Source organism: Mytilus californianus, unplaced genomic scaffold (genome assembly GCF_021869535.1).
Source record: "Mytilus californianus isolate M0D057914Y unplaced genomic scaffold, xbMytCali1.0.p SCAF_18, whole genome shotgun sequence".
NCBI classification, from domain to species: domain Eukaryota; kingdom Metazoa; phylum Mollusca; class Bivalvia; order Mytilida; family Mytilidae; genus Mytilus; species Mytilus californianus.
Window position 1 is genome coordinate 10368964 of NW_026262666.1, and position 18458 is coordinate 10387421.

General features: G+C 33.1%; 1 protein-coding gene across 5 annotated transcripts in view; it reads right to left on the reverse strand.

Annotated features, from left to right (window-relative positions):
- Positions 1 to 3411: 3411 nt before the first annotated feature.
- Positions 3412 to 18458, reverse strand: part of LOC127726700 (uncharacterized) — a 220615-nt gene continuing 205568 nt past the window's right edge. For 3 of the 5 annotated variants that reach the window (XM_052234156.1, XM_052234155.1, XM_052234153.1), the window contains 3 exons: positions 5924 to 5959; positions 4254 to 4388; positions 3412 to 3682 (listed from right to left, as the gene is read on the reverse strand). In XM_052234156.1, coding sequence (XP_052090116.1) covers positions 3497 to 3682; positions 4254 to 4388; positions 5924 to 5959 — 357 coding nt within the window. In that variant the 3' untranslated portion in view covers positions 3412 to 3496. Of the gene's footprint in view, positions 3683 to 4253; positions 4389 to 5923; positions 5960 to 6636; positions 6742 to 7938; positions 8215 to 9211; positions 9322 to 11225; positions 11265 to 13691; positions 14185 to 18458 lie in introns of those variants that run through there. The other 2 variants (XM_052234157.1, XM_052234154.1) reach the window with 2 other exon arrangements.

The window sequence follows — 18458 nt, forward strand, 5'->3', positions numbered from 1 at the left end:
ATGAGTGTCGTAACATCATCCACGACTCACTCCGTACTTACTGCTCTAAATGGATAAAACGAGAAAAATCTGACAAGAAATCATTAGATTCTTTTTAACATTCGGTAATGAACATAGTTAATATACGTATTCAACATTTTAAAGATCATTTTACTCCTAACAACTATCATAATAGCCCAATTTCCCGTATCAAGCATAAGCTAAAAGAACTCGCAAAGGAATATATTTTTGTCCCGGCTGATAAGACTGCTAACAATATCATTATTGTTTGACGTAAAGTTTACATTCATTTGATGTTCTACAAAAGGAAATCACAAATTCACCAACATTCCAACTGATTCCATTTTCGGGAAATGACATCTGTAACAAACATAAACTTTTAGCTACCTCTTTACAAGCAGAACCAAATACAATGAAAGTTCAAACTATGTACTGGCTTCCGAAGCTGCATAAAACGCCTTATAAATATAGAATTATTTCGTCTTCAAGCCATTGTTCCACTACTAAACTATCTATTCTACTTACAAGTACACTTATTACAATCAAACACCTGGTAATAAATTGTTCAAATAAGGCCTTTGAAAATAGTGGAATTAATTACTTTTGGAGTGTCAAAAATTCGTTGGAAGTACTTGATAAATTACATGCTTATATTGGTGATTTCGAATCTGTTCAAAGGTTTGATTTTTCTACCCTATATACCACGTTGCCTCATAATCTTATTAAGAAAAAATTCACACACCTGATTAAATAGGCATTTAAAAAGTCGGAATGCGAATATATATGTTCGAACTCTTTTAAGTCATTTTTAGCAACAACAAACTAATGAACTATGTCAATTTGACCTGCTTTGATACTATAACTGCCCTTGAATTTTTAGTAGGTAACATTTTTGTTCGCTATGGAGATTCCGTATATCGTCAGGTTATCGGAATTTCCATGGGGACTAACTGTGTACCACTTATTGCGGACCTGTTTCTGTATTGTTATGAGTTACAATTTATGACTAAAGACCAATCGAAACAACATCTGATTCAAAAAATAAATAACACTTTTAGATATTTAGATGATATATTGGCTCCCAATAATGACGACCTCAGTATGTACACTAAAGAGATTTATCCTGCCGAACTGACTTTAAATAAAGCTAAAACTAACAATGAACACTGCCCTTTTCTGGATCTTGATATCGTTATCTTTAACGGGAAACTTAATAACAAAATTTATGATAAAAGAGATGATTTTTCATTTCCTATTGTTAATTATCCATTTTTAGTTGGTGACGTTCCCTTGTCGCCATCTTATGGTGTTTATATATCTCAACTTGTTCGATTCGGTCGTGTATGTAACAAGGTATTTGATTTCAACGAAAGAAATCTCTGTATTACTGAAAAATTAGTACACCAGGCTTTTCGATATCACAAACTAGTCAAAACATTTACTAAATTTTATCATCGGTACAAGGACATCATTCGTAAATATAAATCAACATGCAGACATCTTATACGTTCAGGTATTTCACATCCAATATTTTATGGTAATATTCTTTACAAAGCACAAAAATGTCGGCATTCACATCAAAATCTAACCAAACCTTTAAACAGACTTATTCGGAAAGGATATAGTTACGATACTGTTGTCAAGTCATTAAGGATTGCATATTTTGGTATTAATATTGATTCACTCATAGGGTCTTTGTATCTGAAATAAACACATTTATTCTAAAACCAGTTGTTGGCATGATACGGGTTATGTTCTTCTCATGTATTTTATGATGGTATGATACTAAACCCCTAACGGGAGGGATTGTACTTGATTTTCATATGATGAAGACACAACCTTTCAATCAGTTTAATTGAGGTTTGGAGCTGGCATGGCAGTAACTGCTAGTAGTCCTTTTGTTCATTTATGTATCATTTACTGTGCGTATTGCTATGTATTTCTTTTTTCTACATTGACTAGAGGTATAGGGGGAGGGTTGAGATCTTACAAAACATGTTTAACCCCGCCGCATTTTTGCGCCTGTCCCAAGTCGTGAGCCTCTGGCCTTTGTTAGTCTTGGATGTTTTTTAATTTCAGTTCATTTATATGTTTTGGAGTTTAGTGTGACGTCCATTTTCACTGAACTAGCACACTATTTTATTTAGGGACCAGCTGAGGACCACCTCCGGGTGCGGAATTTTCTTGCTGCATTGAAGACCCATTGGTAGCCTTCTGCTCTTTGGTCGGGTTGTTGTCTCTTTGACATATTCCCCATTTCCATTCTCAATTTTAGACTTGTTAGAGGGAAACAACCATATCGGAACACACAGTATCACCCACTCACAGGTAAGAGGAACGAGATCATAATAGTATTGAACACACAGAATCATCCACTCACAGGTAAGATGAACGAGATCATAATAGTATTGAACACACAGAATCATCCACAAACCTTTTAGTAGAAAGAGAAGATAACAGGTTTTTAACACTAATAATCATCAACAAACTTGTTAGAGGAAAACGAAATGCACAATACTATCCATTTACACGTTAGAGGAAATAGAACATACATGTACCAGATTGGAACCCACAGTATCATTCACTTAATAATCAAAGGAAAAAGAACATAACAGATTTGAAAACACAGAAAATTTCTTCTACAAATACGATAGAGGAAAGAGAACATACCATATCTGAAGTATCATCCACTTACACTTCAGATGAAATAGAACATAATAGTATGGAACACACTGAATTATCCACCTGCACGTAAGAGGAAAGTAAACATACACGATTGTAACCCACAGTATCATTCACTTATATGTCAGAGGAAATTAAGAAAGCATAACAGTATATATAAAAATAAGAATATATGGTATGATTGTCAATGAGACCAAATGACATAGAACAGGTTTGAATACACAGTATCACCCACTAATACACGCCATCCTATTATCTTTCATCAAAAATATCAATTGAAAATTAGCAATTCAAAAACGGATATAATGTATCAATTAAATTAAAGATAGATAGTCACAAAACAACAAATTTTTTGTAGGTGCAAATACTTTTGGACCATGAAGATGCATATCAATATATTCCGTTGAATAAAATCAAGGTTAAGATAAGCGATCTGTAAAAAGCAGCAATTTTCATCTCTGGTCGCACAAACAGTATTTTGAAAAAAACAAATGATGAAAATGGTTAACAACCTTATCGTGAAGGGAAATACCGTTACACCTTTTTCATTCATGCGTGAGGCCACGAGTTTGTTCTGAAAATAAAAAAAAAAAACAAAACAAAACATGATATATCTCGCTTCAGATTCTATTATTTTTATATTCTAATACTAAATGTTGATATAATAACATATTTCACGCATATGCACATGCGATGCATTAAATCTGAATAATGAATAGAAAGCAAGTAATCAGTACATAAGTTTTATTTAGTTAATCATAAAAAAGACAATGTAATACTATATATAAGTGAGATTCAATATCAAGTTTAAGGTTTACACTTCAATAATGTGATGTTGTGTATTCGGTTCCTTACATGATTTGTTTATTTCCTCCAAAAACTGACATAAACAGATTGCCCTACGTGAATGTCTGATATTCCTGGGATGATTTAATTTTCCAGACAAAAACTTGTCAAAGTAGCTTACAGACATATCCAAAATCTTGTCCAAAGCTTCTTCCTGTAAGCAAAAATAAAAGATGACGAAGTAAAATAATAATTCAATCAGTCTGCCGTTGATTTCGATCATATTTTAATACCTTATAAAAATCACAAACTAGGCTACTGCCGAAGCTACGTTCTTTCTAAATTCTTTCTTTACCATTCAAAGTTCATCATTCTGTCATTTGTAGAAAATAAAGTTGAAAATCAAAATCCAGATTGATTTCAACGTTAGGATGCCTTATTTTACAAAAAATGACAAAGTTCAACAACTTGTTATTTGTGGAAAATTAAAAATTAATACATATATATGTTATAACACCTAAAAATAAAAAAACTCTAGCTTATAAACTGATGGAGGGGTAAACCATGTACCCTATGTGGGACAGACGGACGGACGAACAGCGGCGAAACAATATGACATTTCGAAGCCATAGAAATCCGCCTATATAATTTGAACAGTTGTACTATTTTAGTTAAGAGAGAAAAATATAAACATGGTAGCATACACATATTGGACAAACAATTCCAATTTCTTGGAAAGGCATCTAAATAATATAGGTTATGAGATTAAGTTATATATAATTTACCTCAATATCAATAGCCCTGGTGTTCACGCCAATCAACGAAGTTCTTTCATTTACTTCATTGGTGTCATCTTCATCAACAATTTTAACTCTGGTCTCATCTGCATGGTGTCTTACGTGGTATTCTTTGATGTATTCCTGTAAAATGTTTAACTTAAAGGTGACGATGTTTTATTTTTCGAGGTAGTTTACTTTTGGCATAGAACAAAAATCAGATATTTTTTTCACAAACAGCCCAAACCCTTTCATTACGTTAACTGCTTGCTCAAGTAGAAATGTAAAAATTACACATTTGGAAGATATGTTCATCGTATCACGCATTTATTCGCCTGATTCATATCTTTCTAAGAATTCGTTAAGTCTTATTCATTTACTAAAAACAATATGTGTATGTCTTTTAATCCTTATCATGCGAGGCGGTAATATTACTGCCTCTACCCAAAATACCGTTTTTTGGCTCCAATGGCTCTCCACACTTATAGAAGTCAACTGTATGACAATAATTTCGAAGTTGATGCATGTTTCCTCAACCTAAGGCTATTTATTGTCATGTTTCTTAGGTTTAAGGTGCATTTTGAGCTCAAATACGAATATGAGAATTGAAATCGGAAAAGGGGTGGGCTTCCCTTCGATGTCTGACACACGCAGTTCAGAGGCCTTAAACTTCAAATATAGTTGAAACCCGCAGGCATAAAACTACTGATCGTGTTTATTATTGAATTACACTGAGGGAACGACTATTTCCGATTGCAGTTCCAGTTGAAGTATAAAATCGGGAAATTCCGGATTTTTTGTGCAAATGACTTCCTTTGGACTGCTGTACCCTGTTAAGTTTAACTTCGACTTAAACACTGTTGTGGTTAATGTGTTTATTGGGGCCCAATCTACATGCAGACTACAGTGGGATACATCTATCAGCATCCCTCGGTCTTCCAGGTCAAGAAATAGAACGATAATCGTCAAAATTGACGCTTTTTGCACCTGACGACCAACTTTGGGGCAGATTACCGCCCATCCACCAACTCCTCCTCACTCCCAACCACCCCGTCCCGTGATCCACTATCTAAGTTTTATTGGAATTAATATGCATCAGCAGCAGGATATAGCTCATTTTCAAATAATTTGCATATTTTTGCAAATCAAAAAAAATTAGACATTTTCCGAAATCAATCCAGCATGGTAAGAGTTAATATATTTTGTTTAGCTCAACAGATAATAAGTACAATTGATCGCTTATTGTTATTATTTGTTTATTTGGCTAATAATCTAATTGGTCGATGTTGTGGAAATCGTGTTAATCAGTCTTTATTGTTTTATGTAGTGTTTTGTAGACACCTGTTTGTCTTTTTTGTCATTTTTCGTTCTTTTGCCATGATTTTGTTGGTCTCTCTTCGACTTATAAACTTTGGTTATATCTAAGTATTTTACGCCTTTGCAATGAGTTTCTGATATGCTTTAGATCGAGAATCACACTACTCTATTTGAAGATTTACCATCGTCAAATGCAGTTGTATTAACTGCGCGAACTCCGATGTCATTCGTGTAATTGATGGCAGACGCTATCCAATGAAAAGTGGCGTTAAATATCAAATTGCATTATAATTTCAATTTTTTTTATCAGATTAATTTAACATCTATTTCTCGGCTTACCTGCCATAACGGCGAAAACTTACCATACATTGACGACAGTCGTAATAAATAAAATATATCTTTTTACTGTTAAGTTGAAATTCTTAAAACAAATGTAAACAGGACTTTAAGCGCTATTCATCTCAAATGGAATCGTTATTCTTTAATTTTCGAACCTTATGATGTACATGTCATGCGACTTTTAAATACAACAAACAATGACAGAACTTTTTAAAAGATTAATGTATACAGAGGAAGAAAACGTTTAAATCGTTCAAAATCTAGTTAAAGTACATACCTTTTATGAAATGTGGAGGCTTAGACTTGTGACCAGCATCAAAACATTAATATGAATAAACCAAAGTTGTTTTTGTTTTTTTTTTAATAAAAAAATCACAATGCGCTAGGCAAAATTGTCATAGATACCTTAAATATCCATTCTAAGCTTTTTGTTTGATCGACATTAGTCATTTTTGGACCCTTTATAGCTTGCTGTTCAGTATGAGCCAAGGCTACGTGTTGAAGACCGTACTTTAACCTATAATTGTTAACTTACTTTTTATACATTGTGACTTGGATGGAGAGTTGTCTCTTTGGCATTCATACGACATCTTCTTATTTATATATAACTATAAATGTAGGAAAAAAGAACAGAACTTATAAACAAAACACTGGTTATTCATTTGTGCGATCATTGGGTTTTTCTTAAGGCTATGTGTTCTCTTAAACATGTCTTATTTATTTCAATGAAGGATACGGTGACTTTCGCTGTCATTCTAGCTATTTTGTACATCATGAATATATTAGATGACACTAAAACTCTGTTTACCCCAGCTAAATGTAATTTCATTTCAGCTTCTCCCTGAAAGAGAAATGGTTTCATCTGATGTAAAGAGTAGCAATAGTCAACAAATAAATCATTGTAATGATAATTATTACAATTTGTGGTATTTGTGGAACAGGAAATCCTTTCCTTCAAGGAGCATCCGAAATACCCTCTGACTTTTGTGGGGTACTTTTGCTCAAAATAGTTCATTTGTAAGGTTTTCAGTATACATGTTTGTCTCTTCGTCTCTCTTTCTTTTTTGTCTTGGTGTTGTTCGGCCTCCTTCGAATTTCATTATATATTTTTGACCGCTCTCAGTTTTTCGTCCGAGTTTTCCAAATGTTCAGGTTGATTATTTTCCGTCCACCTGTTTATTTATGCGGACTACAAACACTTATACACAAAAACGCCAGCTTTGAGCTTATTCCTTCATAGAAAATGTACCCTTCATAGATAACACATTGTAAATCGTTAAGAGAGAAAAAAATACAATTTAAGATAATAAATTATCGTAGAAATATAGCCGAAACCTACTGTTCTCATCTAATTCGTTCTACAAAAACTCTTCTGGACCAAACCAGAATGGATTAAAGACAAAAACCAAGATTTTTGTTAATGGTACCGAAGAATGGCAAAATTGTGTAAATCAGTGTCATGTTTATCACAGTTTCTTGACATCTTCACCTTTCTAGGTAATTTGGTCTGGTCTATTTTGAGCTATAAGTACCCCCCAAACTGTTTTGATATATTAGAACCACTTATATAAGACAGTTGTTTTCCATTCGTTTGATGTGTTTGAGCTTTTGATTTTGCCATTTGATGAGGGACTTTCCGTTTTGAATTTTCATTGTAGTATTTTTGTTGTTTTACTTTATACAGACAAAACCACACGCCTGGTATTTTTTTCTCTCTTGACGATTTACAAACTATATCTTTACATTTGTATATATGTTTATGTGTTTGCTACATATGTGCTCCTTTTGGATAATATATGTTATGGTTATAGTCCTTCTATCGGATTTTTTTTTACTAATAAAAGGATTTATTATTAAATTAATTTCATTTGATTTGATTATCAACCCAATTGAAAATTCCTAGTTGAAATTTTCTTGCTGGGATAGAAGAGATTTCCACTTGAAATTTTTATTTCGCATATTGATAGACTTGACAAAAAACTCATTTAAACTGTTTTTTTTTTTTTAATATCAAACACATATAGATAAGTTGAAATACCTTTCGTTTTGAAGCGTAACAATAGCACGGCCAGGCGATTCCGAATGTTCCAGACGTCAACGCAAATGAGAGACCAGCAAACAAAAACGGATTATCACCGTCAAAGGGTGCAAACACATAGACTACAAGCATTGCCAGTCCTACGAGTAACACATTAATAATAAAGTAGTATGCCATCACACAACTTAGGCGAATAGGATTTATGAACACACGCTGTTTAACCAGTCGAGTGGACGATACTTTAGCAACATGCTCGGTCAAAACTTCTGGATTAAACTATAAATACATATAAATAAATAGATAATATAATGAAAATAATAAATTCTGTGCTATTCATATATCTGATCAAGACAATGAAATCAGAATTAAGTTGAACAAAAATTGTAATACAAATATCTCAAGACTAATTCAAATTAAGCAAATGACAAATGGAAAAAATCAAAAGCTCAAACACATCAGACGAATGGGAAACAACTGTCATATTCCTGACATGGTACAGGCATTTCCGTATTTAGAAAATGATGGATTAAACCTGGTTTTATAACTAGTTAAACCTCTCACTTTTATGACAGTCGCATATAATTTAATTATAGGGACAGCAATGTTTGATCAAAACAAACAGACATAGGTAAAAATTTCAAACATTGGGATACAGCAGTCAACATTGTGTTATAGTCTTAATCAGTAAAACAAATAACTATTTCAACAAGTAGTAAATGTAATTTCGATTTAATGATCCATCTAGCAAACAATTAAACATAACACTTTTGTTCTTGAACATGCTCAAATATATTTGTGTAAAATTTCAATTTATAATGTACAGAGTATGAATGCTACCATTTAATAGAGAAACCGATATGGACCGGTCAACTAGGACAGCAGGAGACTATAACCTAATACTATACGTTTATCGCTCACTTCATGTTATCAGTTCACCTGTATTTGTATAGTAGAAAGGTCGATAGCAGGATAAAGACCGTTAGAAATAACATTGTGTTGATCTGTTCTACTGACCCTATCACGACTACCACTGTCAGGGGCGAGTACGGTGTAGATTCTGAATCGATGATTAGCATGCATATGCTATGGTAAACACCTCTTTATGTGTAAAACATAAAGAAAAGATTTATTTCAAAATAGCATATTATTCTGTCTAATAAGGTAACCGCAGTAGATTACGTTTTCATTTTGATTACCATCTACCCCAGTTATGCTAACGAAAATGAGATACGTTTTTGATATCATGCAAATATAATTCTAAACAGAATATTACATCTATTCCACTTCTTCTGAGATAGTCAGGGATATATCGGGTTTGGAATGCTTCTCCACAACACGAACTTGTACTGGTTTCTTCGAAAATTGTATCGAAATTTTCGTATTCTGAAAGAAAAAAAAATTACTTTGAATATATTTAATCTACATATTACAGCTCCTTTTAACATGAAGAACAGACTCTGATGTTAACAAAGATGAAAGAAAGTATTGCAATAGATGATATGATGTTTTCACTAGTGATAGGGACTACGTTTACAACTTATATGCACAATTTAGGTATCATATCGTTTCTGGTTTGTATTTGGCTATACTGTAGCCGTTTTCTAAACATGAATCCACACGCAATTGTTGGTTCCCTTTGAACAAATGTCATATCTTTTTTATTACTCATCAATGTGCCAGATAACATTTGCCTTAATGCAAATAGTTTGCATTCGAATAACGCACTACACATCAGCTTAAACTAGTAGTGTGCTGAAATCTAGTATAGCAGAATCATGACCGAGTTAATAAAAAAACTCTAAAGGGGTTCGGTGGAACCCTGTGTCTCGCCTGTGTAAAAGTGTAATATTGATATAAAAAGGAGTCCATTTATCAGAATAATACAGAATTTAAAAACACAAATCCAAACTTTTTCTTTAGATTCTTTTTCTTTGTCTTGAAGATTAGCTTCAGTCCAAGTTTAATAACAATCCATTAAGGTTTCCAAATTTATCATGTCAAAAAAAAAAAATATAATTCCAGACCGTATGTAAATGTTAACTGTAAAAGTCAATTTATCAGTGACAAGTGGAGAAATGAAATTAAATATTTTCAAAAATTTGCTTTGGATTCTGTGTTATGATCAGAAACAAGCTTCTATCCAAATTTCATAAAATTCAATGTAGGTTTGACAAAGTTATTGATGTGTAAAAAAACATTAACCTCAGAATAAATCTGAATGTTAACTGTAAAAAAACTTAGTCCATTTATCAGTAAAATATGGAAAAATTAAAATAAAAATTTTCAAAATTTTGCTCTGGATACTATATTATGGTCATAAACAAGCTTCTGTCAAAATTTCTTAAATTCCATGAAGGTTTGACAAAGTTATTGATGACTAAAAAACTTTAACCTCAGACTAAATCTGAATGATAACTGTAAAAAAACTTAGTCAATTTATCAGTAAAATACGGAAAAATGAAAATTAATATTTTCAAAATTTTGCTCTGGATACTGTAATTTTGTCATAAACAAGCTTCTGTCTAAATTTCATGAAATATCATGTAGGTTTGACAAAGTAATTGATGTCTAAAAAATCTTTAACAGACTGAACCTAAATGTTGACGCCGCCGACGACGGAATCTAGGATCGCTATGTCTCGCTTTCGCGAAATCAATTTCGCAGGCTCGACATAAAGAACTTTCGAAAAACTTTAACTGAGAATTTTGAAGTTCCACTCTGTTCTTGGAAACAATATTCTTTATAGCAGCACGATATAAATTACATTTCGGAAAGTACCAAAATTTGATCATTTTATATGTTTACTTCTGTGCTACCTTAAATCTGTGGTTTATTAATTTCTACGTTTTTTTGGAGAAAACTCTAATATCGGTTTAAAATTATTGATTGATTGATTAAATTTTTGACTTTATCGCCACTTTTCGGCACCCTTGGCTATATAATGGCGGCAAATTTTAATAAGTGGAGGAATCCATAGTACCGGAGTGACCACAGATTCTCGATAGGAAAACTGTGAATTTTAGTCACATAGGGTCGGAGTTGGGTGCATCTTGACACGAGCAGGGTTCGAAGTCTTAACCTCGCTGTTGACATGCTAGTTATTACTGTAGATGAACAACTTAGAACACTCGGTCATCAGGGTTCGGGTTAAACATAAAATGTAAGTTTGTTTTTCTATATAGCTTTCACCTTAGATTACTGTAAATGCTGTACAAAGTTGAAACGCCTCTTTTTTTGCTACTTAAGTATAAAATAAAACTGATTTAGTAACAAGTACGTATACATACTATGAAACTGTAAGAATGGCTGCGTGAACCCTGCGTCAACTGAAAATAGATAGACAGATACGTATTGAATCGATACATTCACAATTGTAAGACATTTAAATGTGGCTATAAATGAACTTTACAAAGCTAGAAGCTAATATTATCATTTTTGGAAAATAATTACTAATGTAGGTTGTCCCATATACTGATAAGCCTCTTATGTTTTCTTTTATTATCTCTTAGAGTGAAATCTTTTTTGGACCCCTGGCTGTTATAACCTAAATGGCGTAAAAGGGATGTGGGGGGGGGGGGATTTACAGTCCTGAGGGTATATGGATACAGGTAGTAATCCCCAAGTAGTCAGCCGTGAGCTTGTATGGAAAATTTTATCATTTTTATATCATCTGACGTATTTTATTTTGTAAACTTATATAAAAAAAATGGTAAAATTGATACATTATGTGTTTTGATATTTAATCAAACTCCTTCATGTTATTTGGTATTAAGTATCCGCGTTTAATGGTTTATCGTAGCAAATGTTAATTGTTTTATTCAGAAAAAATATGCTTTTGTAGTCTTATTAAATCTGAAGACACCACAATAGTGATCTGATATGAAAATTGACCTATTGTGTCCTATTCCCTAACCTGTATTATTCCACTGTTTAAACATATTGATAGTTTAATCAATATTTGATTGGTTGAGACTATCCCACGTGTCATTGAACAAATCTTCATATTCCATTCTGAGGATCATATTCCCCTCTGAAATGTCGGGATTACTTCGTGCGACGTTACGCGCGGTTAATGTACATAACGTTTTGAACTTCTTATTCTTCTTAAAATAGCGATAGCAAAAATCATTATCATGTTCAAATTTATTTCAGACGATAAAACAAAAAGACTTATAATTAAATTTTGATCCTTACTGTTTATCAATGGGTAAGTCGTGTTTACGGTTTGACTTACAAAAAGAAGCGGATAAGAAAAAAAATGTATGCAAAATAATATTTAATGTATTGATAGTAAACAAAGCATAGGCAGTGGAATAAAACATTCATTTTCCTTTGCCTCGGGAGATATGAAGATTTGCTCACCCTCGAAAAATCATATTTCCCTCGGGCAGAGCCCTCGTGAAATATGAATATTCTTGGGTGAACAAATCTTCATATCTCCATCCGGCACGGGAAATAAATGTATAATGTTTGAATGAATCTGGATATGCCTGATGCATGCATGACAGGACTTGTTCACCCTAGCAACGCTTATTTTTTCTCTGTCTGGTCTTCATCCGATTCCACGAGGCTTGGTTTTCTCATGGTCTTTCTATTCCAAAGAGTGAACTTAAGTTGCCTCTTTTTTACTTTAATTTACATTTGAAAAAGTTGCCTAGAAGAATGGACGTCAGACGGTAATTTAAATGCAACAGTGTTTTACCGATGTTCAAATCTCATAAATTCATTACAAATATAAAAATCAAAGTAAAAATTAAAAAAAAAATAACTGAGGGAATGGCATGAACTTCGAAGGAACTAGACCGTGCCTTGCAGTCTCACAAATTTGGAGTACTCAGACTCAAAATTAAACCAAATGACAAACAAAATTTTTTCGTTTTCCGAGCACATATTTTTTTACTCCTAGTATTAAGTAAAGTGTTATGACCGTATGCCCGGTGCGTTGACAGGCGATGTGTCTCCTGCTATGCATGCATCAACCAATTCGAATTCACACTCAACAGAAAAGAAGACGTCTATTTTTTTAATTTTGTGACAATGTATCGATGACAACATATAGACAAAAATACAAAAATGTTTTGAAAAAGGATGTACCAAATATATACATCGGACTCGGACTTCTCTTAAACTGAGTTTTACTGTGCGTACTGTTGTACGTTTTTTTTTTCTACATTGGCTAGAGGTAAAGGGGGAGGGTTGAGATCTCAAAAAACATGTTTAACCCCGCCGCATTTTAGCGCCTGTCCCAAGTCAGGAGCCTCTGGCCTTTGTTAGTCTTGTATCATTTTTAATTTTAGTTTCTTGTGTATAATTTGGAGTTTAGTATGACGTCCATTTTCACTGAACTAGTATACATATTTGTTTAGGGGCCAGCTGAAGGACGCCCCCGGGTGCGGGAGTTTCTCGCTGCATTAAAGACCCATTGGTGGCCTTCTGCTGTTGTCTGCTCTATGGTCGGGTTGTTGTCTCTTTGACACATTCCCCATTTCCATTATCAATTTTATCAATGTTGCACTCACGGTGTGTGAAGGAAGGACAAGGGAAAATTTGGGAGATGAATAGTTTTATATACATTCATATGGAACAAAGGATCGAAAACATATACATGAACATTAATATCATACTTTGAAAATGCCAATTGAAAGCGAATGCAAACAGTTGGTACCATTTAAACATTAACCACATAATAACATATTTTTTCATGTGTTATTCCTCTTTGCAAATAAATTTAACTCAATGTAATTATCATATACCTGGTGCGTTGATAGCTGCAAGGAATTGTGGAAACCACAGGTCTATGTCTTCTCTGGCATCAATCCATGTAAAGAATTCTAAATCTTCTGGAATTTCACAATCCTCTCTCTTAACAGGAATAAGTATATGTTTGTGTTCACTGAGAGACATATGCAGAGAATAATGAACTTCAATTTTGCAATACAAACTTTCGTTGTATTCTTTTGAAAAAACAAGCACGGTTTTAACGGAACGTTTAATGTATTCTTTAATGTTTTGAATAATTTCTTTCCCCGGGAGAAAATCAAGTTCATGATCACAGCATTTAAATCCTCTGCTTTGTAATTCCGTTATTACATTTCTAGTCCATTTCCGATCTTCCTCGGTATTTCTATATGAGAAAAACACATGATAGTCCTTTCCCTCCGATAGAGGTGGTCCTTCAGGGAGAGGTCGAGGTCGTTGCTGATTACAGGCAATCCCAGAAGAAGCCGTACTTCTGTACGCCATTTTCAACAACTACATAGGAAAGCATAGTAAACGATTAAAAATCAAACTTGATATACATATTCATAATCGATTCTTCAATATTCACCAATCGGGTTTGGTTTATTGAAGCATTTATTGAATCAAAAGTTATTTCTTAAAATAAAGAAAACAGTATTTTCCACATAGAATAATTGCAACCTTCAGATTGTGCCAAATTCTCGTATTTTGTAAGAATTATTCAGGATTTTTTGAAAAAAATTAAATAAAAGTTTGAAATAAATTACCAAAAGATAGCTTTTATTTTAATAAAGAGAAAAATAAATTGGTCCAGTACTCGTGTTGCTTTCTACACCAAAAAATACAATTTGTTACTGTACAAAAAAAACAAACCAACAAAAAAACGGGTATAAAACATTTTTAAGGCATTATTGCGATTGTTTTGCTTCATTTCGAAATGTGGGTTGATATTTAAAAAATCGAAACCTTATTCAAGACTCTTAATTTGATTTACAATTGACTTTTTGTTTTTTGTGTTTCCCTCTGTAATTCATCTCTATCTGTTCGTCTTTAATTTTCCATTCAAAGAGAATACTGAACAACTCCTATCGAAAGCGTAATTCCATGAAAATAGTTCCCTCTTTATTTTACCTTTCGGAAAAGATATTTTCAAGCAATTATCGAAAATTTTCAGGGTCAGTGATTAGCAGAAATTTATCAGCAAGCATATCACAAATCTGTCGTGATACAGTGTATAAGCATTTCGTCTAATGTCGTTCTAAAAATATGTAAACTATATATCAAGATAAAATAAATTTATGATAACATTGATTTGTTTTTATACGGTATTGTTGGTTCAGAGTCTAGACATATGGAAATCGTATGGATGTTTGATATTTTCATTAAAGTCCAGTGGTAAATATGTAGTGAGTGGACCTTTACTGTCTGGCAATTAAATGTATGTTGAAGGAGCGTCTTTATGTCTGTGTTGGATTTATAAATTTACCGCCTTGTAGACGGAGACAATTAATTCAAACTCCTTTGTGGTGAGCAAAACCAACAAAACTACAAAACTAACAAAACAGCTACTTTTTACGGCTCTGAAGGTGACTTGTTGCAGTTGAAAATAAAATTTCTGTCCTAGTACAACGTAGACATAACGATTGGTAATTGTTTCTTTTCCATTCAAGCGAAATATATGCGTAAGAGCAAATCATGATAGGTTTAGAGTAAGAAAATGTGGTCAGGTAGGGTGACGAGTCCTCCAGAGGACTGTTATTTGCGAACTAGAACGTCAAAAAATCTGGCTCATTATGTCAGTTTTATAAGGTTCATATTCATTTCACTTCAAAATGCTCTCGTCCTGATATGAATACACTGACTTTCAATCCATCAATCAATTATTTTCGATGTCAGTTGCCCTTCCTCTCGGTCGACATTGCTGAACACACATTTGTTGTATATATATTTGCGACTGCACGTAAAGCACGATTATGCAATTATACATTATGTACAGCCCAACCAATCTCCATTAGCATAGAGTCCTTTATTTGCATGACAAACTTGCAAATGGTATGACATTGATGTCCTCAAATATATGATGGATGAGCTATTTTCGCCTGGATGATGAGCATCACAAATAACAGTCATGTTTGCGTAATTATATATCCCGTCCATCCCGTCCATCCTAACGATCCCCCACAGCATGGTTGTTGTACTTATCCAGAATATTATTATTAAATCATTTTCACTAGACTTGATTCTGAAAATGGATGAACTGTATGCCACTGGATAAAAAACAGAAGAAAGCAGAAGTCAGTCATGTTTTCGCACTAACATATCCTGCCCAACTCTTTCCGCATATATATATCATTACACGATGGAAATAAGTTCAAGTAACTTTTTCTTAATACTCTATTATACTTCAGGTTTACAATTAATGTACAGTACAAAATCTTTTTATACACGCAAACTGGGCATGCCTACTATTGCACTGATGATCGGAAACAGCTTTCGTTGATTTATATCAATTTGTTTCAGATTTTTACAAAGTATTCCTTAGTTTAGTTTCCAAGCAGCACAATCACTCGAACGAAAAAGGAGATAAATTGTCCTTGTTATCATGTCCCAACTATCATAACTTTGGGTTATTATTACACTTTTTTGTTGTTGATTTGATGACATGATAACAAGAAACGAGGGTTCTTATTACCAAAGTATCACTTTTTTTGTTTTTGTATTTTTATTCTACTTCTCAATTTTACGCTATCTTTTTCAAAAATCAAACTCTTTTCCTATATATCCCTCATCTTACGGTGTTATACACGATAATGGTTATATTGAAATATTGGGTTGGTATGAGTAAGAAAATATCAAATGAAATAGAAAAAGCTGACATATTCTGTAAGACAGCTAATAATAAAACTTGGGATTATGACGACTACCTTAATTAGAGATGGATGTTCGATGTTCAAACCCGTAAATACCTTTTGAACATTCACAACTAGATGAACACAACAAAAAAATGGTAATCGGATGAACTCAAAACGAAGCAAGACCTGTGGCGTCGAAAAGCTAAGTGTCTCGTTATGTTCATACACTTTTATGATTTCGTAAGATCTAAAAATGCAACAACATGCTTTTGTGATCAGCAATACAGCCACAACGACCAATCAATTAATTCGTGAGAATGATCGTTGAACTTTCGGTTGAACTTTTGTTGTTCTGATTTCAGATGTTCTCCCTCATAACCGGGCATTTTGTGTGTCAGAAGCATAAAACATCAAACACAAATAATGTGCTTTCAACTATCGACGTTTTAAATTTCCTGTAAAATTGATTGTGTCACTCAAATATTAAGCCCCCTGATAAAAGATATCTTCCATACTTACATTACTTCCTCATTCTTTTATAGTTAACCAATATCCATTTAAATATACTTATAGGAATTTCCAAAACTTAAGTTGTATGTTTACAATACCGACGAAACGAACAAAACAGGAAATATATTTCTGAAGTCATCGGGTGAAAAAATCAATAAAGACAACAGTATTTCCAATAGAGGATCCACGGCGTGTAAAATTCAGGTTGATGATCAGACATGTTTGATAATTACAAACACAAAACATAAATATTGTATTTGACAAACATGTGCAGTCTTAATGGGAATAAACGGCCACTTTAAGATGTTTAATATACATTTGTATTTCTAAGGAAACTGGTGCTGCCTATTTTCAATGTATTTATCTCTTGTAGTTTAAGGGAACACATAATTTACAAATAGTCTATGTGAACTAATATGACTTTGAAAGCAAATCAATATTTGTCAACAATCCGGAGATGAATCGATTAATGTTTGTCATCAAACTATGAGGAAAGAATTCAGATGTGATCCCCTTTTAATGTATGGCCAAGACCCAGACTGTCATCAAGCAAGACCTCTATATTAACAAACAAAAAATGAAGGGAAAAACGTTGTGAATGAAAAATGACACTTGATAAAAGTTTGTGCTTGCGTTCGGCAATTATGGAAAGTGCGAATTTCGGCCACACTTTTTATGGCACCTTTTTGAAGCTTTATCTTACCGACAAAAAATTTAAAAAAAAACAAAACAAAATAAGGAAATATTACCGGATGATAGAATAGATAAAGATCAGATTATTACCAATAGAGGGTCCACGACGGGTGAATATCAGGCTTATGATTAGGAATTTTCAAATAAAAAATACATCGTATTTTACTAACATGTACTTTGGAAATCAAAACAAACAGTAATGTTTGGATTTAAATTAAGTCGACACTAGTTTACCAATGTTCCAATCTCGTAAATGGATTAAGATGAGACAAATCAAGGTAACAAACAAAATCTGGGGGAATCACACATGTCACATGCACTCAAAAAGGAGGGATACGTAGTCCGTCCACAAGGTAAATGTCGTCTGCTGCTTCTTAGGAATAACAGTTAATAAAAATGACAAATCGTAAATTTGACTGAATCGGTAAGAATATAGATCAAAGGACGATATTGGGTAGTATAATATCAAAAGTGCACTAGGATACTTAACATTCAGGCACGCACTGAAATGTGGTTTCTTACATGATAGAACATCATCAGAATATATAAAATGAAATAAAAGAACTTCACTTGTCTTGGAGAAAGTTCTTAATGAATTCTGCTTCGTATGTTAACAAACTAAATCAGTCAGAAGTGATGCACAATATCCGTTCTCCCTTATAATCGTGCTGGACCAGATTTTGTGTCCGGAGCAAAAGCATAAAATATAAACGCATGTAATGTTTT